This window comes from Accipiter gentilis, chromosome 7, assembly GCF_929443795.1.
Source record: "Accipiter gentilis chromosome 7, bAccGen1.1, whole genome shotgun sequence".
Taxonomy (NCBI): domain Eukaryota; kingdom Metazoa; phylum Chordata; class Aves; order Accipitriformes; family Accipitridae; genus Astur; species Astur gentilis.
Genome location: NC_064886.1, coordinates 42,155,498 through 42,183,332, shown reverse-complemented (window position 1 = coordinate 42,183,332; position 27,835 = coordinate 42,155,498). Strand labels below are relative to the sequence as shown.

Sequence of the window (27,835 nt, the reverse complement as noted above, 5' to 3'; positions counted from 1 at the left end):
TGACAAGCCTCACCTGCAGCCTCCACCCATAGCCCTGCCCATGGGCCAGGAGCCCACTTAAGCCCAAGCCTGGCCCCTTAAACTCTGTTGTTAGGGCCCTCGTCTTCAGGTTTGTCTCTGGCTCTGTCTCTAGGAAGGACTTTGGACCCTTGTGGTTGCTTGTCTTTGGCTCTGTCTCCTTTTGCTCCTGTTTGTGCTCTCTGGTTGGACCTTGGACCTGTTTTGTCACTTGCAGTGTTTGGGACTGTCAGTGGACCCTTTTACCAGTGGCCAGCTCTGTCACGCTCTGCCTCTGTGCGGTGGCACTGGGCTGGTGCAGGCACTGCCTGTGCTGGGGTCATCCTTGGCTCCCCACTCCCCTGTCCTTGGAGAGTAGCTGGCCCTTGCTGCACCCTGATGTGCCCAGGCACCCTTTCCTAACAGCTCTCCATCTTCATCCCCATTTGGCCTATTATAATCTGTAACATTATGAGAAGTCTTTAGAGAATGAATTGCTTGCCTGTGTTTCTGTTTCTGTTTGGCCTGAGAACCTACAGCTCTAACTCAGAAGCTACTTGCGTCTGTGCCGTTTGCATTGATTGCAGGTATGGGAAGAGGAGCAAACATCCCCCCAAAAAATGAAAAGATGGGCTTTCTATACGGATCTTTCACATAAAACAACAAAATTATTGGAATTGCGTGTGGAAATAGCAAGAGTAACATTCTTCATGCTTTCATCTCTAAGAAGCACAGGTCAGGAAAACATCTCAATCTGTTCTCCCCACTGGAAAAAAACCCACTTTGGCTGGGTCAAAGTGGTGAGTGGGAGGAGTAATTATGGTTCATTATGTCTGTTCCTATTTTTAGTCTATACAACATTATCCCTCTTATGGGACATCTGATAGTGCAGAACAAATTCCTCACCTTGAGGCTGCAATAATACTGTACTACATGCTCAGAGCTAGAATACTCCTCCGCAGGAGGCTGCTTGCCTTCCTATTCTCATGGGCAAGCCTTGTATATTTACTGGATTTCTGTGAATTCCTCAGTTTAAGCAGTCACCAGTCCTCAGAATTACAGCTGTTAACGATAGTAATTCTTAGCTATCACTATTCAAATATACAACTATTCAAATTCAAAGCATGTATGCATGAAGAAATAAGAAACCTCTCCTTGCATACAAAAGAGTGGTTTCTGTAACCCTTTGGTGTTCCTGGAGCCAGACAAGAAAGAATCTTGAAAGAACATGTAGAATAATCATCAACTAGCCAGCCCTCCAACAAAATGTAGAGCCAATGAAGAAGCCAGTCTAGGGACAAGTTGAAAATTAACTACTTGTTTAGCTCCACCTCTCCCACCAGGAAAGAGTGCTCTCAAAGTTTTTTATAAATAGGTCTGAAGACCCCTCAGTTATCTGGAAGCTGTACATCCAGAGGATTTTTTTCTTCTACTTTGTGTTGATGATAGCTCCGGAAAGCTCCTCTGGCTGTTTGACGAACTGAAGATTTTGAGAGCCAAGGTGATAGCAATGAATAGTGTGAAGGCAAATACCCTAGTGCATTTATGCAAGCAGCTGAAAACTATCTGGAGTCCACCAGCACGACTCTGCAGCCTGGCCCCCTGCACTCATAAAAAGAGGAATGATGCGTGTAAGTGTATCTCGTTTTATCAAAATAGTACTGGATACCTGCGTAAGAGAGATGATGAGGTACAAAGACAACAAATATAGTTAAGTGTTGCTCTTTCTTATTTGTTAGCTAACCCAAAAGAGAAATCTGAGGATGTGACTGAAAGATTAAAGAAAAAAGAGTGAATAGAACGAGAGAAACTACAGATAGAAATACCTTATTGAATTGCATGATTTATCTCCTTGTGTAGGATTAAAACGTTGTTCTTTGTTATTTCTGCTGTGTCAATGTTATTGGGTTGTGTGACTTGTAACTACAATGAAGAAACAGACTATACAACAATTAATTTTTAATTTTGTCCTGCAACGTTTTGACTGGTTTCAATGAAAACTGTAGTTATAAGTGTAATTCAAAGCACATTTAGCGCAAATTGATTCTGAGTGACTTTGAATTTAACAGATGCTACAATGTTTAATTTTGAAAATGAGACCTAATAGAATCACAAACCACAAAACCCTCCAAATATGGTGTATAGGAGAACTACAATGAATCACTTTCCAAGATGCAGGATACTACTGGAAGATGTCAAAGATTTAGTTATTTAAAATACTGATTAACTTACCTACTGATAAGATGAGGCCAGCCAGAGATTGCGTGTCTACTCACTGGTGTGCAGATAATGTCAGCTGGAGCAATAGTAAAGAGTAATTTTTTACACTAGGAAATCCTTTTGTTTCCTATTTTTTTCTCTGAAAATGTATTCAGCTTACTAACTTTTCCCAAAGAACAGCCAGAACCCTCCTTGAATACTGAGATGCTATTCCCTTCTATTTAATCAAACGACAAATTTTGTATTTACCTAACTGATGAGAAAACAGATGATTTTGTGACAAATATAAAACAAAGCAGAATGGAGATAAGCACAAGACTTTGTTTATATTGAAAGCTAGAAGAAATATGCAGTATCTATCAGTGTGTAATAGCTCTACACTTGTAAATGCATTTTTGAAGATGATGCCAAAATACCTTCTGCCGCTGAGTGACTAGCATTTCAAAAAACCTGGTAGATTAGCTGCCAAGTTCAATGTGCGCTGTGTTGTAAATATTCCTAGGCAAGGAAGCTTTATGTAATATATAGCATGCAAGCTTCCCTGTCACTCAGCATATCAGAAATAATTCAGAGCAGTTCTTACACAGTGTTTGCAGTGTTTTTCAGAGTTATCAGTCTAAATTTTATCCTTTTTTTCTGCTACTCAGAATAGAAAATGAGTTGTATTCTGAAAGCTTAATACAGAGTGCGTACTTCAATCTAGTAGTGTAACTTGTTAATATAGCACTTCACCCTCATTTTTAAAAGATGCCTTTTAAATCTATAGAAGATGCCTAATTCTAGAAGCAAGATTAACACTGAATTGTTTTACTAGTGAAACAACCACAAGAAAGAGCCTAATTCCTAATGGAAATTTCAGATGATCACACATGCATCCACAACAGTATTTTTCCCTTTTCTGACCTGCGTAGAGCTTTCTTAGTACAGCTCAGAAGTCTCTTATACTTTTACTTCCTTCCCTGCTAGTTTTTTCTTTACAAGCATGCTCAGAAACTTAATTTTTTTTTCACATTAAAATAAGGAAAAGAAAAAAGACATTGTTCATCTATTCAAAGAAAAGCACTAATGTTTAGAAAAAACCCAATGATTCAGCCTTATAAAATAGTAGCTTTTTCCAAGCAATTAATATTAATTAGGTGCATGTAATAGTAGCTTTTCTAATGAATCATCTTAATTAGGTGTGTTAATTAGTCTGTACAACTGTACACCCACTCCACACAAGGATGTGTGCATATGAGGGAACACATTCTAATAGTCACAAGCAATGTCTCTATCTCCTGTAACTCCTTTATCTCCAATTTATCAGTAAACTGTTTCAGTGTTGGAGATTCAATAGCTAAACCCAAAACCTGTGCCAGTAAGAGTAATGCCTGTGCTCATACAATACTGCTCATCATGTGCAGCGACATGTCTTACTGCGTCAGAGGGGAAATCCAGAGAATCCGCTGCACTTGTGGTTAAAAAGTTCTGTCATTATTCTGTATTTTTATTATTTATTCATTACTTCCATATTTGAAAACATAAATTAAGATTGCAAGTGAATATTCATTGTGAGTTCAATGACTTCCAGTTTCAGAAGTCACACAGATAATATAAGTCAACATCCTTCATTAAAAAAGTAATTAAACCCATGAATCAGCAGGAAAGAATCCCTCATACAGATCCTAATTCTTCTGCTTGTTCACTATTAATATACCACAAAACTTTATGGCCTATAAAATTAAAAACTTCAGGTATGGAACATATTACAATTAAGTGTTACGTTTCTGTTTCATCAGTGAAAGTGTGACTCTACGAAAATTGTTTGAAATTGTTCAGTGGAGTAAAAAGGTATACTGGAGAAAAGCTGAGATCTCTACATCTCCACATGTGATGGAGAAAGTAATGATTTTATGGTTACCCATGGTCCATCAATTTCCAGTAAGGGGCTAAATGATGCCATATTTTTTGCTGTGGACACTTGTCCATGGGGAACTGTACTAAGAAACCAAAACCCACTTCATGGTAACAAACGTTCCAGGAAGAGATCATATAAGGCTATCGCATCATAGGACCATTGCAGGTTAAATTAACTACAGTTGCTATTTATCTCTTTTTACTCACCTTCCTCTTTTCACTTTAAGACCAACGCTATTTATTACTTAAATCTTTCTCTAATCCATGACATTCATGCAGGAAATGCCAAAACAAACTGATTCAGGAAAACACTATCTTTGGAATGGCTGGTTTCGGCTACCAGTGAATAGACACTAGCTCTCAATAAGCCAGCCTGTGGGTTCCTCCATCTGGTGGCTAGATTCTGTGCGCAACATGCATTCAAAGCAAAAAGCACATTCAATTAAATTCCACTATTCACAGCTGACAGTACAAACAGCCCTTTCAGTGACAAAAACTTGATCAAAGAAATGGTAAAATTGGACTATTGAGCTCTTAGGTAACTCCTCAATGTAAAGTTCACCATTTTCCAGAACTTCATCTTTTGTCTTTCTTTCGTCACCCTTCCCACACAAAGAAGTAGTCTCTCACCAAGTTGGGTGGTGATGCTTTCACTTGGCAGTTAATTCAGACATTTGCTCTGAGGACGTAGGTTAAACAATTCAAAGGCTGACACTTCCCAGTGCCTTTTCTGGATTCCCCTTGTGTCCCTACAAGGACAAAAGTATTTTTCTGCACTTCACTGGAAAAGAACTGTAGAAACATTGCTGAGAATCATGGCATATATGTAAAAATTCCTAGTGATGTGGACTACAGCAGCAGATGTTTGTACTAAGCTCTGTGGTGTCTTGTAACAATACGTGGAGGCAGTGGTTTCAGACACCTTTTAATACAATAGAGAGGGAGTTGCTGGAAATGTTCTTTATAGGGATTTTAAGTCTATGGAGTATACCCTCACCCTAGTAATTATTGCCAGAGCAGATCCGAATGGCTTTTTTCTTTCTTATCCTTTTAGAAGAAGTTACAAGAAAAGTAGAATCCTTCGAGTTTTTTTAAAGAATTGTGTAAGTACAGCAATGACACACAATCCAGGTGTGCCATCTCCAGGACTACGCATACAATTGCAGTAACTACACAAATTGTCCATGAGATATCTTCTAAGCCCTTTCCATGCTGAGTTACTAAGCCTGCATGCATAATTTTAGCAAATGTTTTTATACAGAAAAGATAAAGCCTCTGTTTGCTTTACCTTGCCAACTGGAATTACCTCCTCCTTATCTGGACTTAGCCTTAGCCACTGCCTTCTCATCCAGGCTCCTATCTCAGCCAAACATTCTGGAAGCAGAGAAAAGCTCAGCATTTCACAATCTGCTGCTGCTTTCCTGTTGAGCTTAGAGTACTCTGTCAGTTACATCCGTTTGATAAAAAGCACTGGTCTGTTTATCAATAAACTGGCCTACATCACAGTCCATATCTGACATCAATTCAGCAGAACTTTCAACACCTTGTCACTATGGATCTCAGCCAACCATCACTGTTATCCTCCAAAATCTTGATTCATACCAAAAAGCTTCAAAGAAATCAACCTATCTTGGATTTCCTCTGTAATATTCAATCCAAGTGGCTGAAGCACAGCCATGCTCCTTTAAAGTTTAAAAGGGTTCTTTATTGAGTTTCAGTAATGTTAGGTTTTATTTTTCTAATTCAGAATGTGTTGCTATGGAAAGCACCCCTGCTCAACTTAGGACAAAAACATACTTCCTTCAAGTAGGTGGAGTTTCTCAACTGTTCCCACCATGCTGTCCTCCTTGTTTTACTTAAGAGCTGGGTGAAGCTTGTTTGAAAGCCCTTGTGTAAACAAATCAAAAAGTGCTTTATTCAACAGATCTTTTTCTTTTTAGAGATCAAAACTATGAAGACTGAAATCCACTGAAGCGGAGTCATTTTACCCCTCATTCTTACTTGACAGCCACCTGAATTAATTTTCATACTCTTTCTTCTAATTTTGTAATCCATAGGTGAGAACTCTCTCCTCCCCAGGATACTTAGAGGGAATTTAAAAATGAAACATTGAAATGTTTTGTCTCTTTAAATCAAGTTTACAACAGTGTAAATTGGCAGTAAATCCTTTCATTTAACTGAATTTATTTTGGATTTTTACCATAGAACTGTGGCCTTCAAAATATTTCCTTGGAAATTGTGTTATAAAATATGATAATCCAGTAATATACACAACCTGTATTTTCATCTGGATCTTGACTCCCACCCCAAAGCTTTTGAACCTTATATCAATGCTAAATGAACTTTCTAACAATTACTCCAGACCGACCTGTTAAAGCATCCACAGCTGCAATTAATTGTAGAAAATAATTAAAAGATTGGGACTATTTGGATGGCTTTATACATCTACTTCAGCTGGGAAAGGCAGCAAAAAAACACAGTGCAAATGTAATAAGCCTCCAAATACTATAAAACTAAATGGGGCATCACTATGTCTGTCTGGAAGTTTTTTAAAAAATAAATCAAGCACAGATTAGGTCTATTTGTGGCAGATCTCTCTTCACGGGTGACTCACATCTTGGTCATGCTTGTTATATTACAATATATACAACTGTTCTGACAATACCATAGATATGCATGTAACAAAGATAAACATTAGACTAGACCCTTCCTCAGTGAGCTAATTGTAAATGAGGCATGCATAAAGCAAAGGGTGCAAACTGCATGCTATCTTAATTCTCACTTTTTAAACTTTGCACATTTGAAAACAGTAGATGAGGTTTCTATCTCTCATTCCACACAGATTCTGTGTCACTTTAACTCATCCAGGAGGTCAATTGCCAGATTTCTCGTTGGGGTGTTCCCTATACGCAGAAACCACTCTCAGTTCAGGAACAAGAGAGAGCATAGCTGAAACCTCCCGGATGGTCCAGAAACATAACAATTTTGGAAAAACTTGAGAACGACAGAGATACTGTAATTCTGGCTGCTGCTGTTCTCTCCAGCTTGCTGCGTGATAAACCACCATCTCTAGCTGGCACATGGCCAAGGAGAAACCCTGTTTCTGGTTCTGGAATGGTCCAGAAAAGATGATATTTTGGCCACACCAGCGAAGTGCTGGGAACAAGGTTTAGGGCTTACGTTTCCTTTTGTACAAGTACTTTTTGCCTTTCTGTCTGCAGTTTCCAAAACAAACCATCTCACTGCCACTGAGCTCATATTTTGAAGGGTTTTCTTTAACCCTCTAGAGAAGAAAAGTTTTTTTTTTAATTAATTGCTGAAGTTTTACTGAAATTCATGCTCAGTAAAAAACAGCATGTGCGTGTAAAAAGTGGATGCAGATACTGCGAATGAGTCAGAAGGGAAATAAAAGTGTTGTAGGTCAAAGTTATTTCTCTTTATTTTTGCACCTGAACAGCCCATCATTTCCGAAAGCCTACACCATAAGAACTTTCCTTTGGTTATGCTGTTCAACCCACAAGAAATGACTCATTCCGTTCAGCTTAGTAGCTCTATAATAAACTTTACATTTGCAACACCTTGCAGGATCAAATCCCTAAAAAATTTCACAAAGTTTTTTTTCATCTTAATGCCACAGTGTAAAGCAATGGAGCTTGAGGGTTTTTTTTTTCCAACTGCTTTTAACATGGAGAAAAGTGATAGTTGTACAGAAATCACGTGTGCTGGTTTGGCTGGGATGGAGTTAATTTTCTTCATAGTAGCTAGTATTGGGCTATAGTTTGGATTTGTGCTGAAAACAGTGTTGATAATACAGAGATGGTTTTGTTACTGCTAAGCAGTGCTTACACAGAGTCAAGACCTTTTCTGCTTCTCGCCCCACCCCACCAGCGAGTAGGCTGGGGGTGCACAAGAATTTGGGAGGGGACACAGCTGGGACAGCTGACCCCAACTGCCCAAAGGGATATTCCATATTGTATGATGTCATGTTCAGCATATAAAGCTGGGGGAAGAAGGAGGAGGAAGGGGGGGATGTTTGGAGCGATGGCATTTGTCTTGCCAAGTTAACCATTACGCGTGATGGAGCCCTGCTTTTCTGAAGATGGGTGAATACCTGCCCACTGATGTGAAGTGGTGAATTAATTCCCTGTTTTGCTTTGCTTGCATGAGCAGCTTTTTCTTTACTTATTAAACTGTCTTTATCTCAACCCACGAGTTTTCTCACTTTTACTCTTCTGATTCTCTCCCTCATCCAACCAGGGCAGGGAGTGAGCAAGCAGCTGCGTGGTTCTTACTGGCCATCTGGGGTTAAACCATGACACCAGGTTATGCTCTGCAACAGTAAGCATCTATACTATGAAATAGGGCATACATACATTAGTTAATTTGGTAGATGTGACTTCTAAGCTGCCTGAGAATATCAATTGTATTTAGAGGACATGTCACAGAAGAACGGAAGGTGAAGAAATGACAATATTGTTTCGTTAGTAGATGAGAATAAAACCCAGTATCTCTTGTTTATGCTCAATATTAAAACATCTGAAGCTATGTCTGAGCTCCCTGCTGCAACTAAGCATGAAGCTCATACGGGCTGTCCTCATGACCAGGAGCTACCTGTTACTCATAAGCCGCTTCAGCAACAGTCACATCTGACCTGTACTAAATACAGTTGCCTAACCATGATCCATAGGCTATTAAACTGTGATTAAGCCTGAATGAATAATGATGTTTATGGGCAGTAACTGTTTTCAATTTTATCAAGTACATATCTCTTCTTTTTGAGTTACAGGAAGCCATATGTTAAGGATAGTAAATTAGCCATCCTGAAAAACATTTAGAGTCAAACCAAGAATTCATTATGTTTGCAACTGAATCCTACTATACAAAAAAAAAAAAAGGACTGTCCTTTAAAGAAGGCATATCTTGGCAGGGAGGAAGTAAAATGAAATTTAAACCCAGTTTAACAGTACATCTCCCGATGACCTGTTTTCTGATCACGTAGCCACTCAAAGCAAATCACTTGCCAGATTTCAACCTTCTCTTACTCAACTCAGGAGGACTTTAAATATGTTATGCTGTGAATGCAATGGAAACTTCTTACACAATGTTGCAAACTAGAGCAAACACTTCTTGGTTGACTCTAGTTGAGTATCTAGTCTTGTCTCCATTTCAGTAAAACATTCTCAATGCTACGCCAGGTTCCTCATGAAAATTGAAAAGTACTCACACTAACAAGCTTAAAGATCTCCAAAAGGTAAACACAGATTTGCAAAATGATTTTAAGAGAGTAACTAAGAAATATGATCCAAAGCGGGTGGCAAGATGAAGGCCAGTAGCTGAGGTGTGGTGTTCTGCTCCTGGCTGCCCAACGGACCCAGCAAAAATGAGGACACTTAACTTCATCTCTGCGCTTTCACTGACAGGGTCACTTTTCTACAGACTTCCCTTTTTGCTCTGTGCTCCTCACTGCCAGCTGTAACACAGAAAAGGTGCAAGGAGTAACCAAGGTTTTAAAAACCAGAGTTTCATTGAGGCCTGCCTCAAGTAGTCTCAGACGAATGCTAGTTGAATTGGCCCCTTTTACCATCCCGAGGTGGACCTATTTTGGCCTCCAGCCTTTGGGACAGATGCAGTTGGGTAAAGTAGCCATAACATTACCTTTTTCCTAACTTTTCTGTGTGCAGTTTGGGGCAGGGACCCTGTTGCGCCAAGGCCACCCATATCCCTATGGGAGAGGGATCACACTCCAGCCCACCTTCAGCTGGGAGAAACCAAAACCTCCTCCTTGAGCAAAACTAACTAGACAAGAATAAATGCTAATCCCCATAAGCAAGCCCTGACGCTATCACCCTGAAAGGAAATACATTTTTGGCGTGAGTCAGGCACAGGGATTAGCCTGACCGCGGGAAATGGCGAACACGCACCCATGGGGAACCGTGACCTCTTCTTTAACGTTAACGCAGGACAAAACGCTGGCAAAAGCTAGGCCCTGAAAAGAGCAGAGGCCGCCCTCACCGCCTCGCCTGAGGCAAAGAAACCGCCCGCTCCCCTGAGGGAGCCATGGCGCCGGGGGGGGGGGGGGCCGGGCCGGAAGGGGCCGGGCCGGGCCGGGCCGGGCTGGGCGGTGGCGCCCGGCGACTCCGCGGTCTCCGCCGCGATGTTGCCGTTGTTGTTGCGCCGGGCTTGGGTGGCCGCTGCCTCACGGCGGGGGACACGACGGTGCAGCCTGGGAGCCTGCTGCTCCTACCGCCTGCGAGACGCCCGTGAGTGCCGCCGCCCTCCCCTCAGGGTGGGGAGCCGCTTCCCTCAGGGTGGGGGGGGACCTTCACCCCTTGAGGCGAGCACCTCCCGCCGCCTGAGGAGAGCGGGTCGCCGCCCCGAGCCCCCTCCTCGCTCTCCCCGCCCGGTTCGTCGTCCCCCGACCCGAGGCAGCCCCACTGCCCATCGCGTTGTGCCCTGCCCCGGGTCCGGCTGAGGGGTCCATGTTCCTCCGTCCCTTCCCGCCTCCCCCCGGGCTGAGGGGGCTGCCGGTGCCTCGCAAGTTTGTGTGGAAGGAGGCAGGGACGCCAAGTTCAGCCTGGCTTTGTCGGCGACAGTTCTTCCGCTGAAACATCAGGAAGCGGCAGGAACAATAACAGAGAGCTGGGGCACTTTTGGAGAATATTTTGCTCGCCCGTTTCTGCCTTACCTGTCTGCGGTGACCTTGTGCAGGCCGATAAAGTTTGCGCCTTGCTGAGGAGACCGGGGGGTGGGGGGGGGTGGGGTGGGGAGGTTGTTTAGCCACCTCTCACATGAGTGGTTTGTTAAAAGACTTATTTTTTTGTTTTCCCCTTGCAAAAGACCAGGAGCAGTTGTATCTACTGAAGTAGCCAGTGAGTAACACGATGGTTCAGAGCCTCCCAGTTTTGGGTTCAGTGGATGGGCAGGGCACAAAACCCCTTTTTTCTGTGGGTTCTCAGTGTCAGGGGACCACAGGTGAACGAGCGCTCCCCATCTACACAGATCTCAGTTCTTTTTTTTTTAAGCAGAACGAAATCCTGTGGAAACTGCATTCGCGCATCTGCCCTGCTGGTGCCAGTTTGAGATGTCCGAGGTGCCCCCAAAATTGGTAGTTTAGGATTTTACAGGTGTGGGGGATCAGCTGTAGGTCCGGACTGCATAAAGTAGTCTTGGTCAATACTGGTACGGGAGCTTCGGGAGCACTATACCCTTAGCAGTGGTGTAACCCCTGAGCACACATAGGCAAAAGACTGGCACCGTCAAGAGAATATTTTTGCTTTGTAGTGGGACTTATCCTGTGTCTGGTGCAATCTGACATCTGTTGGTGGTACTGGTGTAAGGAAATCTGGAGCGGTGTGGTAAGACTCTGGTGAACTTGTGAAACAAAAGCCACCTTAAAATCAATTGGCAATAAAAGGAAAACAATTTTCTGACAAATAAAGGGACAGAATTTCTTTGAAGAGCATTTTTCAAATGCAGAGAGGTATCAGCAAAGTTTAAGTCAAATTTCTGCGCTTCCCTGTGTAGCTCTGAGTCATGCAACTGGAATGTGTTATTATTTTACTTTCCTGTGCATCAGCTGACTTGAATTAGCTTTTGGAGCCAATATGCCAAAGCATCTTCTCTTGCCAAAAAGTTCTGAAATATTTAGTTGGAAGTTCTGTATCATGCATTAGCGCCTGACACTCTTCATCATCTTCCAGTGCATCCACTTTGGCAGAGTCCGCTTACAATTCCTGGGGGCACCCGACAGTCTCCTATCAATATCCAGTGGAGAGACAGTGTTTATGACCCCTTTCTGAAGCCTCTGAAAATCAGCTATGACCCAACAACGTGTCTTCACATCTGGAACAATGGATATTCATTCCTGGTTGAGTTTGATGATTCTACTGATAGATCAGGTAAGCAAAACTCAGAAAAATCTATGTAATGTATTAATGGTTAGAGAGGAGCAATATTTGCATGTTGTAAAACCTCAGGTTCAGTAACAACACAAATGTTGAAAATGAATGTACAGTAGAAGAATGTTTTAGCTAAATGCAAATTTACAGTGATGGGAGTTGTAATGTGGAAGTTCTACACAGGCCTTACTTTTACTGTGTATATATCACCGTGGACATTGTGCACAAATCCTCTGGTGTAGGTTGAAATTGGTTCTTATTGCACTAACCTTAATGTCCACCTTTTGATTAGGTCTTGTAATGGGACAGCTTTGTCTACATAAGTCAATCTTCAGTCATATGTATTTTAAATGAGATTCCACCATTACACTTTAATAAAGTAATCTTCCACTTATCTCTTTTACAGTGTTAACAGATAAATTTAATGCATTTGAAATAATCAGGAGCAAAATGACTTCCAGTTGGAAAGCATACATACTCATCTCAAGCTTTTTGAGAATTAAATAATATTGAGCTGCTACCGCAGGTGCATGTGTTCCTGTTGTTTTAGTATAAGCAGGAGCCCACGCAAAATCCAATTATGCGTTCCAGCAATTTGTTGTGAATAAGTGCACTGATCCGAGCAGCTAAATGTTTCTGAAATGCTTGACAGAGTCAATTGACTTAAAATCAAGATACTGCTACCAAATTCCAGATTTCCTGTCCATTGTTCCTTTTAAAATTTGACTTTACTAAAGGACATTGCTGGTATGTATAAAGAAGATATTCTGTAAAGGTAGGTGAACTGGTAGCAGTTGGTCAGGGATATTGTGAAGCACATGGTTCATATTGATTACTCGGTTTCTCCTGGAGGGAAAAATTGAAGGACCCTGGGCAAGTTTGAACCTGTTTGATTAGAGTCATTTATGTTTAATGTGACTGTTTACCATGAGAGATGTTAGAACTGGGTAAGGGATTTAGTAATGCTCTTGGGAAGGAAGCTTTCAGCATGCTAATAAACAAATGCTTTTGTCTCTGCAATACCAGTATTTTTGGTTGATGTTTGGAAAGAGGCTGATAAAAGAATGCAGCAAAAATTGTAGTGGTGGAACGCATGGAGCTTTCAGGGGCTTGTGTGACGTCTAGGGGTTTTTTTTGTTTGTTTTATTGTTTATAACTGTTCACCCAGAATATTAATTTCCAGCCAGGGAATATTCTTGCCCTTGTTCATTGGAGCACTATGATACGTAATGAAGAAACCAAGTAGTGCCCTTCTGTTTTTACAGTACAAACTGTTATTGTGTTAGTGAGGTGGGGTTAGAGGATGGACTAAGATGGAGACGTGATTTGTTAGCTCATCAGTGATTTTAACTTACTAACTTTAGATTGATTGGTTTTGCTTTTAATTTAACAGTCTTTTACTTTATACAGCTATACCCCACTATCCGTTGAGGATGCATTCCTGAGAAGTGTAATGGTTTGCAGTTCAGGATAACAAAGTAATTTTTTCCCCTGCAAGAATTGAGGTAATGGAGGGGAGTTGCCTGCAGGAGGTTAAGAAATGCGCAACACTTAAATAGATGGGGACAGTTTTTGTGACATAGAAGCAAGCATGGAATCATCAGGACTGCCAGTTAGAGGGGTGCTGGCCTCTCAGAAGCTGGCTATTCAGCTCTGAAAGATCTTACCCACTTCACCTGTAAGACTGAACACTTGAGGTAAATCTTTAAGTGTGAGCATTCTTGCTGCCTCTTTCTGGGTGGCTGCCTTTTCTTCATCATCATCCTCAAAATCAGTGAAGGGTGATGATGGCTGGTGGAGGGTGGCATTAAACTATCAGTGACAGGACTCCAAAATGACAGACTGAGAAACAATGGATCACGGGATGTTGCTGTATAAACGGCCAGGTTTTCAAGTGCCTGCCTCTCTCCTCCACCTTTCTCTTTACTCTTGCTATTTCTGATTTTTCTTTCTGCCAGCTTCTGTCTAACAATAATAGAAATCCAGAGAAGAAAGCTTATGAACAAACAAACAAAAAAAAAAAAAACCAGCAAAATTGAAACAGAAGATGAAAAAGACAAAATGAAACGTGCATCCAGGATAGACAAAAATGCCCAACTCCTGAGATGAGGCAAAACAAGACTTGGGCAAAAGATGAAGGTAGTGCTGCCATGGGGTGTTTGCTTATGAGCAGAGCAGGAGGATGAAGAAGAAAGAGGGTGTGGGGAAGGTATGTACAGAACACGGTCCTGTCTGTGTGCATGAATGCCATCTGCTGCAAGGAAATGAAATTGAAACAGAACTAGGGTTACAATAAAAAGCTAATATGATTCTTTCCCCCGATTGTTATTAGAGTTCCTTTAAACTTCTATTTCATTTTTAAATTATCAAGAATGGTAAAGTGAGAGGAAATGAAATGTCAGAAATGCTTGTAAAGGGACTGTAAGTTCCTACTTGTTTCCTGCCACTTTCTAGTGTCCACTATAGGAACCCAATTTTTCAATGTAACATGTGCCTGTGCCTAACTTTACTAAGGAGGCAAACATTCAAGGGAATGTGATTATTAACATGAATGTAGTCACTTGTGGGTTTGTATCGTCACATAATCAGGAATGGATAGTGTTAGAGCACAGAAACTTTAATTCTGAAAGACTTGGCAGTGTGGGCCACATCTTCATCACATCCCTGAAAGTTACCTTTCTCCATGATGATTTATTTTTGTAGTGATGGTGTCGTGGTTTAAGCCCCGCCAGCAACTAGGCACCACGCAGCTCCTCACTCACTCCCCACCCTCCCAGTGGGATGGGGAGAACTGGGGAAAAAAAGTTAAACTCGTGGGTTGAGATACGATTTAATAACTAGAGTAAAATAAAATGTAATACTGATAATAAAAATATAATAATAATTGTAATGAAAATGAATATTAAAAATAAATAACAAAACAACAAGAAAAGACAAGTGATGCACAATGCAATTCCTCACCACCCACTGACTGATGCCTGAGCAGTGATCTGCTCCTCTCAGCCAATTCCCCCGGTTTATATACTGAGCATGATGTCCTGTGGTATGGAATATCGCTTTGGCTAGTTCAGATCAGCTGTCCTGGCCATGTTCCCCCCCCCCCAGCTTCTTGTACACCTGCTTGCTCACAGAGCATGGGAAATGAAAAAATCCTTAACATAGGATAAGCGCTACTTAGTGACAACTAAAACATGAGTGCTATCAACATTATTCTCACACTAAATCCAAAGCACACTGTACCAGCTACTAAGAAGAAAATTAACTCTATCCCAGCGAAAACCAGGACAGATGGTCATTATTGCATTTATGCTAAGAGCTCAGCAGCAGTGGATGAAATTATTTAAATGTCAATTTGCATAGCTTGTTTTAGCTTACTCTTTTATCACAAGCAGGCCTATCTGGTTAGAATTTCAAAACTGCTGGCTGGCTTTCAGGAAAAAAAAAAGACAAGCTCTTAAAGCCTCTCATTGTTTTCTCCTTAGCATTAAAGTGATTAACTTCTTTTCAAAAGTTGTGTTGGGATTATGTACTTTATAAAGTGGTTCTCTATAAAATTTAACCATGACATATAGTTAAGTAAAAATCAGCAAATGGGTGTCTACAGCTACATATTTATTGTTAGCCCTTTGGAAGTAATTATGGTCTCTCCTTTATCAGATGCTGTGATGTAATAACTAGCAAGAAGACCTTGCAGGATATTTCTGGTTCAGTTAGAAGGAAATGAGTAAAACCCAACAGTACACAGAAAACCAGGCATTGACTTTTTCATTTATGTATTTCCAAAATGATGAGAGGCCTTCTGAAATCAGAAGAGCGGACTGAATGTTTACCTTTACTCATGACTAAAAAGTGCATTAAAGCTTCCAGAAACTCAGAATCTTGCTCATAGGCAAACTGTGTGTTTAGATACTTTGTGGAGTGTGGCTTGAACAGTTTACAGTAGGCACAATATTAGCATATTTCTGGCTGTGCAGGAAATCTTTTAACGTTGGTTATGCAGTCTGAAAGCTGCATTGAAGCAGAGTAGTACGTTTGGATTTTTGTAACTTGAAAAAGAGTAGAACTGAGCATTTGACACAATGTACTGATTTTTCCGGCAAAATTGCATTTTTGAAGTCTTGTATTTTCATGGGAACTATCAATATTTTTTATAGATATTGAGGCTTTGTTGGACTGTCATTTAACAGATGTTTTCATTGGGTTGTCATCATAACATGTTTCTTCTGGTAAGGCTGTTCTCGTATGCCTGCTCAAAGAGAAAGAGTATAGAATGTAACATGTAATCACCATGACTCTGCCAAACTTGATGTGACTTGGAAAAAAAAATCCCTTGAGGGGAGATGGATGAGGAGACTATTTAGCATATCTTCAATTTGATATAGTTGATTCAGACTGCAGGGAAAAACAATGATGTGTTTGCTTGAACAATTTTGTCATAGCAAAGTGAAGTGTAAAAGTAGCCCAGCAATAGGGGACTGTTTCAGTTAAGATAGTTGCTTCACCTGATTTTTTTTTTTTTTTTTTTTTCCCCCCTGGGCAAATTTATTTCAAGGAGGATCTGGCTGTGTTATTTGTCTGGACAATTCGAAATCGTGTTTATTAATGTGTGTCTTGGTGGTTTTTTTTTTCAGTAATCGTTGGAGGTCCCTTGGAAAACCAGTACAGGCTAAAGCAGTTCCACTTCCATTGGGGAGCTATAAACGAGTGGGGTTCAGAGCACACAGTTGACAGTAAATTTTACCCTGCGGAGGTATGAGATAAAATGCTGAACAGTGCAAATACTTGTGGGGACTGGAGGCTAAGTCTCAGGCTGTCTGTGACTATACTGCATGCTAGAAAACTCCCAATTTGAAGAATTGCAGTTTGCTGTTAAGGATCAGACCTGGTAGGTGCCACAGCTCATCTGCTGTTTTATTAGTTAAGTTCATATTCACTGTGGGTTTTTGAGAAGAACACAGTCTTAAAATTGAACATTGGCCCCATTAGTGAAAGTTTCAGTAATGTTTTCTTCTCCCTGAATGTTCCTAGGGGTAGCTGCCAGACAAGCCAATGGCAGGCAGCAAAGTATCATTGGTATTCCAGCTCTGTCTGGATGGAGTGGCACAACTCTGCTTGCCCTTCCTTCTTTTAAAGGGTGGAAGGATGAGACAGAAAGCAGACTGAGGGCATAATCAGGTCTTAATGAACTCCCAGGTCCCAGCTAATGTGGTGCAGATCAGGTGGACAGCAAATACTGAGCTAAATGTGCAAGCTCAGATCTCAGTTGAAAAAAAAATTAAGTGCTTTACCTCTGAGCTACATCAAGCTAAGAGTTCACATGAGGTGTACAATCTGTTTTCTTGGGAGTATGGCACATGTACTGCATCTCAGCTGATGTCTCTGGTGGACTTCCAAATCTCCCAATCCTTACTGCTTTAAAATCACTTTGTTTATTGTGACTAAGTGCTTGCAGAGAAACAAAGCACATACTAAATACTATTTAAAGAGAAAATGGAAGATTATTTAATTCTCACAGCCATACCTGTAACTCAAGAATCCTGCTTACCTTGTATAGAATAACTGTCTTGTGTATGTGACCCCAGCACCTTGGCTAATGTTAGAATGTTTATTCCAGTTACCAACAATTTTTTGTGCATTTCTTAAGTCGTTAGAATAATGTATAGCAGAGTTCTATGGTAATATAGTGGTTATCATGATCACTTTATTTTCTGTTTTCAACTCTTAAGCAATTATTAAAGCAGCAAAACTTTTGTGATTAAGTAACTACTAAGGCAGAGTCAATAAAAAGGATAGAGCCAATGGGGAAAAATATAGATTAAATTGCTCAGAGAGGAAAGTATGACAGGTATAAACACAGTTATATGCCAAAGATGGGGAATTTGAAAAATTATTATAGCTTATTTTTTAGAAGATGTTTATCTCCTGTTAATGTGTTCATAATGGTGCCTGTCAGTTTGGCGAGATATTTGTTAACAGCAAGACTGTACGACTAAGTTTTGGGGCTGGTGCTGGCTGTCTATTTAAAACACAAAACCCCTCAATAGAATACTTGTATTGGACTGTAAGGAATGCAGAGGAAGCTTATGTGCAGGAGAAAGTTCCTTAGCAGAATAGCATGCTCTGTTCTTCCTGTTAAGAGATGGAAGAGCCCTTCAGTTCCAGGTATACTAAGCTTTTTTTGTGCCTTTAACTAGCATTCCTATAATCAGTCTTCCACAGGCAAAATCCCTTTCATATGTGTGAAAAGCAGTTTATGGGTCTTTGGCTATTGTTTAAAAAAAGGCAAAAAAAAGCAGGGAATTGCCATTATTTTCCAGTAACATTTTGGTCCCCATTTTTGTAGTGTGTGTGATTGCTGACGTAGCTTACTGCAGTGTCTCAAATTGCCAAGGACCAAATGTAGCAAAGATCAAAAGTCAAGTTTCTTGATATCATTGCTGTGTTCTGTGCATGCATTGATTTCGCATTCATTTGTATTTCAGTTGCATTTAGTACACTGGAATGCTGTTGTGTACCCAACTTTTGAAGAAGCTGTAATGGAAGGTAACGGCTTGGCTGTTATTGGAGTGTTTTTAAAGGTAATTTCACTTTGTGTAATAAGCTGTAATGATGCCTTTCTATTTTAATTTTGTAAAAACTTATTTGGGACAAAATAGCTCTAGATTTTTGTTGTTGTTGTTTTCAAAAAATACTGATTAAGGTAGATAGGCAGAATGTCAGCTTAATGATTCTCTAACTCTGACCGTCTTCTGCAGCTAGGAGCACATCATGAAGGGCTGCAGACACTGGTTGATGCCTTGCCGGCAGTTAAACACAAGGTAAGTATTTTTAAGTGTCTCACCAGTTATCACTCAGCATAGCTAATGCAGTCATTCAACATAAAGATTACTTTGAGAATAGCAAAATAATAATAAATGCTTTCTTCCTTAAATGTGAGTAGAGGGCCTGATTAATCAAGAATTCACCCAAGGTGTCATACTGGAGGTGGGGAGGAAGCTAATTTTTAAGAGGAATTGTATACTTTAAGCTTTCCAAACCTCTTGGTTTAATAAATGATGCTCTTGAGATTGTATCCCCTTAGAAGGGTAGGCACATGTTTAACGCTTGCCCTCACTGAAGCCTGCCCTTCTGCTTCTATGAAAACAGATACCACTGGATTAGTTTTCGTATGTTGTTTAACTGGAAGGAACTTTCTGTGCTGTGTAAAGTGGTAGGTTATTTCTTGTGGAATTAAGGCTTTCAGATCCTTGAGGAGGAGATTATTGTTTGGTTTTTTTAAAAAACTGTACATTTTCTGCTAGGGGAATGGGACTCTTTCTTTACAGCTGATTTCTGACTTCTGCCAGGAGAGGGAGTGCTGCGTCTCTGGCAGTGCTCAGAAGCAGTTCATGCTCCTTCAAGTGCCTGTTCCTTTTTGAAAGTACACACAAAAAATACAATCAGGAATTTGGTGGCTTGTAAGCACATCCAGTTGAAGTTTCTGTGCCGTTATTTATCACAGTAAAGTCTTTTTTAATCCAAATAAATACTTACGGCAATGCAGAAAAAATTCTGCCAGATAAATGCCAAACAAGTCAGTTCAGTGCCAAAAAGACCTACAAAAATCTGTGAATGTACATCCATTATGAGAATATAATATTTTACAGCATATGAATTTGAAAGAAAATAAAGGCAAGATCTTTAAAAAAAAAAAAAAGTATTATCAAACATTAGGCTCATCAAGCTGCATGTGGGCTGCTCTGAAAGGGATCTCGTTTCCAAAGGATGTCGGTCACTCAGCAACTCATCAGCACTTGGTTTAAAACGTTTGAAAACCTTTGTTGCCTTGCCAGCGTTATCACCGACTTAAGCACCAAACCCTGAGGAACATCACCCTGGTGAGGAGGAGGAGGAAGGTCAGATAATACCCATTCTGATGTCCTTGCATCTTCCTCTCCCATGAAGGGTGAAAGCCCCCATCTAGAATCTTCTGTCCAACCCCCTATTTTTGAAAAATTCTTTACTGTAATATTCCTCGTTCTCAGTGGGGAACGGATAAAGCCTATCTAAGGAAAAACAGGATCATCCTTTCCTGCATTGCCAGTATATCCTGGAAATACTCCATGAGTAAAATGTTTGTGTAGGAGCTTGAGAGCCCATGATTTCCTACATGCTGTCTGGTATCTCACTTGTGGGAGTGTACATTCTGGAGACATGAGTACCTGATATGATTTAAATAAAACTTTAGTCCTCTTCCCTCTCCCCACTGCCTAAAATCACATGGTGAAAAGTAAAAGCACTATTGTTTGCAGTCTATTTCTGGCAGAACTACCTGAACTTATACCACCACTTACTCTTTCTTTTTCCTGTTTGCTTCTAGCTCCCACAGAGACGTAGTCAGTTACTCCTTCGCACTCCTTGTTTCTTCTGCACTGAATTCCTAATGGCTTGTGGGGACAACAGAAATACTTACATTTTGCCTACTCACTAGCTGCCTCTTATTCCTCAAACCCAGCTTACCAATTTTGTACAAGTTTATGGGGTTTTAAATTATTATTTTATGTAGATTATTATTAATATTCACAATACCTAATTTTGTATATGCATACATAACTTGTACAGTATTTAATCTCATTGTTAAGATCTTTTCAAATCTTCTGTCATTTTTTTTCTCAAAATATGATTTCTAAAAATATTTTTTTTCTGGGGTTTAGGATGCTGTTATCGAGTTTGATGTCTTTGATCCCTCCTGTTTGATACCTTCATGCCCTGATTATTGGACCTATGCAGGCTCTTTAACAACTCCCCCACTTACTGAATCAGTCACATGGATTATTAAGAAGAAGCCAATTGAAGTTGATGAGAATCAGGTAAATCTCATGCTTAACATTTCAAATCATACCTGTTTGACTGCCTGCTGCCATGAAGGGGAAGATGCACAGTAGTTGCTTACCAGTACCAGTAATTCTGTGTGAATACACAAGGAACAGTGGCTGATTCGCACCCGGTATTTGTTTGGGGAGGAATCCTGACATTAATAACAGCTAATATTGAAAGACTTAAGACCTCTTCAGCAAGCAGTTAGAGATGCGTCTCCAGCTCTCCCATAGAGTTTTGTCTTGATCTGTGATAAGCAATGCCTTATGCTGGAAGCTGCCCCTTGAAATCTTCTAAGGTTATTTATTGGAACACTGCATAATTTTGCTCTCCTTACCAGGATGCAGCCCTTTTTGTGGTAGGGAGGGAGGAGAAAGGGCAGGTTTTTTGAAATTCCAAAGTCTGACCTTTTGTGCATGTTCTTGATAGTCATGTGCATTTGCACAGAAATCTTGCAGAGTCTGCAAGGGCTAATCCTCTGTTCCTCCCTTGGGTGGACTCTGAAGGTACAGAAGGGTTTATGGGTGGGTCTGAGTCCTTCACATGCCATTCTGATGGTGAGAGATAGACTGAATCCCCATTGGGTTTTCTCCTTTGCCTTTGTAGGCATGTTTGCTCTATATGTGGCTGTGCTGTCCTTGAATTCCCTTTTTTTTTATTATTCCCCTTTAAAAAGGACAGACAAACAAAGGTTTCAGCAACTGTTTGTATTACAGAAGTTATTTCAAGTGCAGGAGTTCACTGTCAATAGTCTGTTCTGAGACCAGCCTTAACTTGTCACCATATGCCCTCTGCTGCTTTTAATTTTAGTACTTCATGTTTCAATGTGATGTTATTCCTTAGTATGAAGTAGATGTAGGGACAAGTAGAAAATGGTCAGAAGGAGGACTCATTGGAATTGTACTAGAATTGTGGTTTTTGTTGGAAGTTTTCAGGATTTTTTGTCTGTTCAGAAAAGTGGAGTACTTTGAGGGGCATTGCAGCATAGAACAAGTCTTGGAGTTTGTTGCAAAGCAAGTGAAAATGAACAACCCCCCAAAATCTACCACTTTTTTGTGGTGTAAGAGGCACTGAAAGTTATCTGTACATTGTCCCTGTTTTTTGAGGCTTTTGTTAATAATGAAGTGTGAGTCCAACAACATGAGGCAAAATACTGATTTTTTTTTAATTTTTTTTTTTAAATACAACTTCTATGGAGCTAGTCCATCTAGAAACTAGAAAGTCATGCTCCAAACAAACACTAATTCTGAAGAATAAGCATGTATGTGATCTTAATGTTTTAGTTTACATAAAGGAACAAGACAGGAAGAACTGAAGATTGTTAACAGAGCAGAAAGAACTGAATGCATAGTGTACCATTCTTCTTTTAAATTGAAACTTTTTCTTTTTTTTTTTTTTTCTTGGCTCTTCTTCACTCTCATTCTTTTATTGCATAGAAAGGCTCATAGTTTACTTAACATTGTAATGCCCTTGTAAGCATTAAAAGCTGATCTGCTGCATACTTTATTTTGATCCCCAGTTATAAACCACTGAGAACAACTATGTAGATAGTTGCTTGTTGAGGTTCCCTCTTTCCTGGGTGCCAGCATATGCACACCTGTATAAGGTAACAGAACTCCAGGAAGGGTGTAAATTAAGAAGGTTGGAGAGGTTTATTTAAAGATGGCATATGTTCCAGTATTTGAATGGGAATCAGTTCCATCTGAGACATGCCACATTTGAGATTTAGTTTGCCTAAAGATGACAGTTGACTGACAATTCATCTTCTGCGTTGATATGGACAATGGCGTAATCTTTGCCAGCAGGTGACAAAGAAGTGCCAGAAGTTCGTGCTAAAATTTCTCAGAAAGCAAATGTAATAGTACCTTTGATATATTTTCCAAGCATGAATGATTGTGTTTTGTCGCAAACTCCAATAATTCTCCAGTTAGTAAAGTCACAAAATTGGACATTTCTCATTCTCAGCTGGAGGCATTTCGGATGCTGCTCTTTACTTCAGATGGTGAAGAAGAAAAGAGAATGGTAGACAACTTTCGCCCTCTTCAGCCATTAATGAACCGAACCGTCCGTTCATCCTTCCAAAGCAGGCGTCTCTTGAATACTGAAGTACAGCCCAAGGACCACGCCGAGCAGATCAGGCCATAGAGGGCCCATGAAATGTCAGTCCAGACTGCAACACCTGGATAGAATTGACGTTAGTTTTTAATTATTTTTCCTTTTTCTGCAGTGTGTATATGCCATACAGTTTCACAGCCAGCCAGTTTCAGTTCTGCTAAGTGCCATTTGACCTTCAGTAGAGAAGCTGTGGGGTTTTTTTATTTTGGATTTTTTTAAGAAGTAACTAATGTTAACCCTTAACAAATTTACTTGCTTTAAAGCAAGGATCAATAAGGAATTATTTTGACAGTTAAAGGAAAAATAAGGGCATGAGATCTCTTCCCCTGCCTCTGTTCTGAATTGTTCTGTATCTCCGTCAGTGACTAGCATGAATTAATAATCCCAACTAAAAACACGTTAGCAGGCAAGAAGTGTGAAGAAGTGAAAAGTATTAATAGTGATCAGGTCCTTTTGTGGAATTGTTTCAGAGGTTTGGGAAGAGAACTAGCTTCTCTAGTCGCATATATAGAGACATTTTATCTTCTTCCTTTTTCCTTGGTGCTTAGGATGACAAGAGGAGAAGGAAAAAAAAGACTTATAGAATCTAACTCTTTCCATTCTACTGACTGCATGATCTATGTTTGATATGGATGCCGCCGAATGTCCACTTTATCTATACCACAAGTCAGAAGACTTTTTCTAAAACGTTATAACAAATGTGGAAGCTTTTAGCTTTGGCAGCTTTTACTTTTCTGTACTAATAGTGTACCAGGAGAAGAGAGCAGAAGAGAATTCACCAGTATCTCAAAATTGGCAAGAACAGCAAATTAGGCGAAAATGTCCATTTGATTCCAGGAAACTGATCACATCAAAGGAAAGCAAAATTAGATAAGCCCCAGCTGACCCTCCCTATGGAATTTGCGGAAAACAAAACAAAACAATTTCTGAAACCTAATCCAGTGCTACGAGAGTACGGACAAAATGCAGCATTCAGATACTTGAAGGATTTTTTCCAGTAACTCACAGAGCGCCAGTGCACTCTCTTCAAAGTTTTGTCTTAAGATGTACTTTTCTTATAAAAAGAGTTATCTAGCTTCAGGACAACTAGGGACCAGGCTATATTGATAGCACCTTACGGTAACAAAGTTAAGTGGTGGTTGAAATTTATTTGTGGACCAGACAAAATTATTGTGTAAGCTGCCAGCTGTGGAGCCTTATCGTAGAGTTATGGTCCAATTGCCACAAGTATTATCTACCTCTGAAGCACACTACTATTAGCCATAATTTTCTCTCAAGCACCTTTCTCACTGGCTTGTTATGCTTTACTGTATTTAAGTGTGCCTGTGCATGAAATTCACGTACCAAATGTATGGTCAGATTTTCAGATGAGGAACAGGTCTGTCTCTAAACTCATGATGTGATCTTGATTGGTTGTATTTGATGAGTCTTCTTGGAGAACAGATGCTGCTTGGTCTGATTCTGCCAGTAAGCAAAGTCACTGGTTGCTGGTGTGGTTCAGCACAAGTGAAGCCAGGACGTTAGCCTGTCAATGCTAAATTCGGTACTTTAGAATCGATGCCCCTTTTTTTTGAGCCCAAGTGTTCAGTTTAAAAGCACTTTAGCACTTTGTAGTGTGACTGTGATGATTTTAAGGCTTTTGAATATTCTTGTTTAACCAGTTAAGTGCCTGGGTCCTGTCTTTGCTTCCTTAATAGCACTACCTCAGGCTGTTGTTATGTTGCAACAGTTGTGCCTTTCTCCTGTGGCAATTTGAAATGTGGCCACTTAACCTTAGAGTGACTCTACATAGTAAATGTAAGAAAATCTCTCTTCTGTCTCAGTCTAGTATACTTATTTTTAGTGTGTAGTATATTCAGCATGGCAGTATATATCTTTGGTTTCATTACCTCTCCAAAGCCCTTACTGCTTGGTTGAACCTTACCATCGTGGTTGAACTCTGTAGAACTATACCATCTATACCAACTTGGTTGAACTATACCATCTCAGATGAACTATACAGTTTTTGCATCATCAGACAGACTTTTTACTATGTTCCTGGTCTGCAGAATCACATCAGTGATGATTTTGCCAGAGAATGACAAGTTCTAAAATACATTTGGAAGGTATATCTACAGTTAGCGATAGTAAGAGAATTCTTTTACTTTCTGCCTGAGTGTACATGATCTAGTCATTGTTAAGCTTGAGGTTTTAGTTCAGTGCTGTTCTTGCAAACACTTTTCTGAGGAGGACCCCATAGAAAGATGGCAGTGATTCAGAACTGGCATATATCTTGTCTATCTTTGAGATTTTTTGCTACTCATTATTAGCAGTTAGGAAAAACTGTAACACAAAGACATCTTAATGTTGCCTTCACATCTAAAAATACAGGTGACTCAGCAGCACTAAGCTAGCTATAGGTAGCCTGCATCAATATCCCTATCATATATGAATGGGTCTTTTAAAAAGCTTAATGCAATTGCTCAAGGTTTTTTAGTTGCCTTGGTAATTTTCACGAAGATTTTGCGTACCTCTGATCCACTGAGCTTGTTTTGAATTAATACAGCTTTCCTAGCATATGCAAATACAAAATACATGTTTTGTTTTTAGGGAACTACTGTGGTGTAAATGTTTAATCTTCAGATGCTTCATACCCACCTGCGTTCTCAATGGTTAGATTTGCTCCACTGAAACAAATTTTCTTCCTAGGTGTGTAAATCTCTTTTTAACATGCTCACCACCTTGCATCCATCAGAGGTGATGTTGGATATTCTATTTCCAGTGATCTATTTAAAATTCTCATAGAGATTTACATACTTTGTTAAAGTATTGTCATGGAAGTTTTGTTAGAGAATAGGTGTATTACCCAGTCATACAGTTAATAAGCTATACTCCATATATATTTAGATAAAATCATATCTAAGTATATTGACATAAAATTAATCAATTCCAATTTCAGCACTGATAGTTTTAAATATCTGGAAACAGGGTCAACATAGAAAAAATTAACTCTACTGTGCTACAAAAATAAGCTTTAATGGGATTTTCTGTTACAGTTATTTTGCTGCATTTTGAGTCTTGCATTTATGTGTTGGTGTTTTAGCATCTCTGGTTAAGGTAGGCAGTATCTCAGTTGCAGGGTGGATTGTTGATGAAATTAGCAGTCTGGAAATGAACAGAAAGGTTTTGGGGTTTTTTTTGTTTGTTTGCTTGGGTTTTTTTAACTTTTATGTTACAATGACTATGTTGGTCTTGCAAAAGAAGGAGTTCTGTGTGCCTGCACACATGTATGTAAGAGAGGCGATGGGATATAATTCTTTTGCCTTATTCTCTCAGTTGCATGCAGGGAAAAACGATTTGATTGTTGGACTAGAGCTGATATTTGTAATGATTTTGCACAACTAAGTTAAACTCTATTTGAAAGGTGTCTGCATGGGAATGTTCAGGCTCTTCTTTTAGATGGTACAATACGAAAGGGTCAAAGCACACATCTGTATTTGTCCTTGCATAGTAGTCACTTCCTTTACTTACTGTACTGGGAAGGTGTTCCTGTGGCAATAAGTACTAGGAATTAAAGGCTGTAATAGAAGTAATCTTGAGGACAGCTTACTGAAAGGGGAGGAGAAGGTTTTTGAGCATAGATAGGCATCTGTGTTGGTCTGACTTCCAACTGCCTTTCAATATTTCTGTTAAATGTCACTCTTATCAGAAGTCTCATTCTTGGTGACTTCATAGTTGGAACAACTTCATTTGGCGTTTGAATGTTTGATCCATATTCCTACATTCCAGAACTTTCCCACCAGTGCACTTCAGGTGTACACCACCACGTATACCTGACCAGTCTTCTGTCATAAATGGCTTGCACTGGTATTTTTACTGCAAGTCTGACAGGAGTGTATCTTCTGGCTTTGAAAGCTATAGAAATGGAGATTGCTTTGATCTCACAAAAATCTACTGGGTTTTAGAGCACTGGAATTCTACATGGCTTACTTTTGAGGAAGGGTCCCTTTTTCTGCTCAACTTCATAATCAACAGTATTTGCTTTAAAATTTGAATGCCTTAATTTTGAATGTCTTGTATTTCTTGGCACATCTTTGCTTTTTTTCTTTGTGCATCTTGTTTTCGTGGCAGTTACTGTGTTGTGTATTGTAATGTATGTTATTTGCTTAATCATAAGTTACTGAAATAATTGGCTTTGCGGACAACATATGTAAGAGGGAATGCCTTTTGTGCTCCTAGGATACAGGCCTTTTTCCTCAGTTTTTACCCGATGTAAAGAAAATGCCAGCTGCTGGATTTTAAACTGTTACATTAGTGTCTGACTATGCAATAAAGAAACACAGAGAAACCTGTGCCTGTATCTCATTGTGTAATTAAGCTCTCCAAGTTAAAAAGTAGATTTTCTGTCAAGAAAAAAATACAATTCCTCCTTGAGAATGAAACAGTTCATTGTGAGTGGAGTCTAATCAGATGTCAGACGTTCTGTGATACTTAAAAGCTATGAAAGACTCTGCTGGAACTGTATTGTAATTGGAATGAAAGAACAATGACTTCTCTGTTGCCGCGGTACTGATGGAAGGATATCTAATTATTTGTTGCATTCAGCTAGATGCAACATGCCATCTAAAACGGGATTCCAAATTTTGAGGATCTTTGCTGAACTACTTCATTTGATGCTGATCATTAAACTCGACCTGTCAACTAAGCTCCTTTTTCGGTTGTGTAATTGGTCTTGTTAAAAGTGAGCGTTGATCTGATGCGTGGTCTAACTCTCAAGAGTTTCACACTTAGTGGTTGTGGCTACAAGAATCTTACCCGAAAAAAACTTTTAGTAAAATAAATTACTTTTATTGATAAAAATTGGCTACTCAGGT

The 27,835-nt window shown here is 39.8% G+C and overlaps 1 protein-coding gene across 2 annotated transcripts; it reads left to right on the top strand.

Annotated features, from left to right (window-relative positions):
- Window positions 1-1,352: 1,352 nt before the first annotated feature.
- Window positions 1,353-27,666, top strand: CA5A (carbonic anhydrase 5A). Of its 2 annotated transcripts, none has more exons than XM_049804227.1 (7): window positions 1,353-1,628; window positions 11,814-12,011; window positions 16,643-16,761; window positions 18,494-18,589; window positions 18,767-18,829; window positions 20,705-20,860; window positions 22,833-27,666. In XM_049804227.1, the coding sequence occupies exons 1-7, from the start codon at window positions 1,508-1,510 to the stop codon at window positions 23,010-23,012; spliced, it is 933 nt and encodes a 310-aa protein (XP_049660184.1). In that variant the 5' UTR covers window positions 1,353-1,507; the 3' UTR covers window positions 23,013-27,666. The 2 variants fall into 2 exon arrangements, with proteins under 2 accessions (XP_049660184.1, XP_049660185.1); XM_049804228.1 differs by lacking the exon at window positions 1,353-1,628 and adding an exon at window positions 10,242-10,373.
- Window positions 27,667-27,835: the final 169 nt, after the last annotated feature.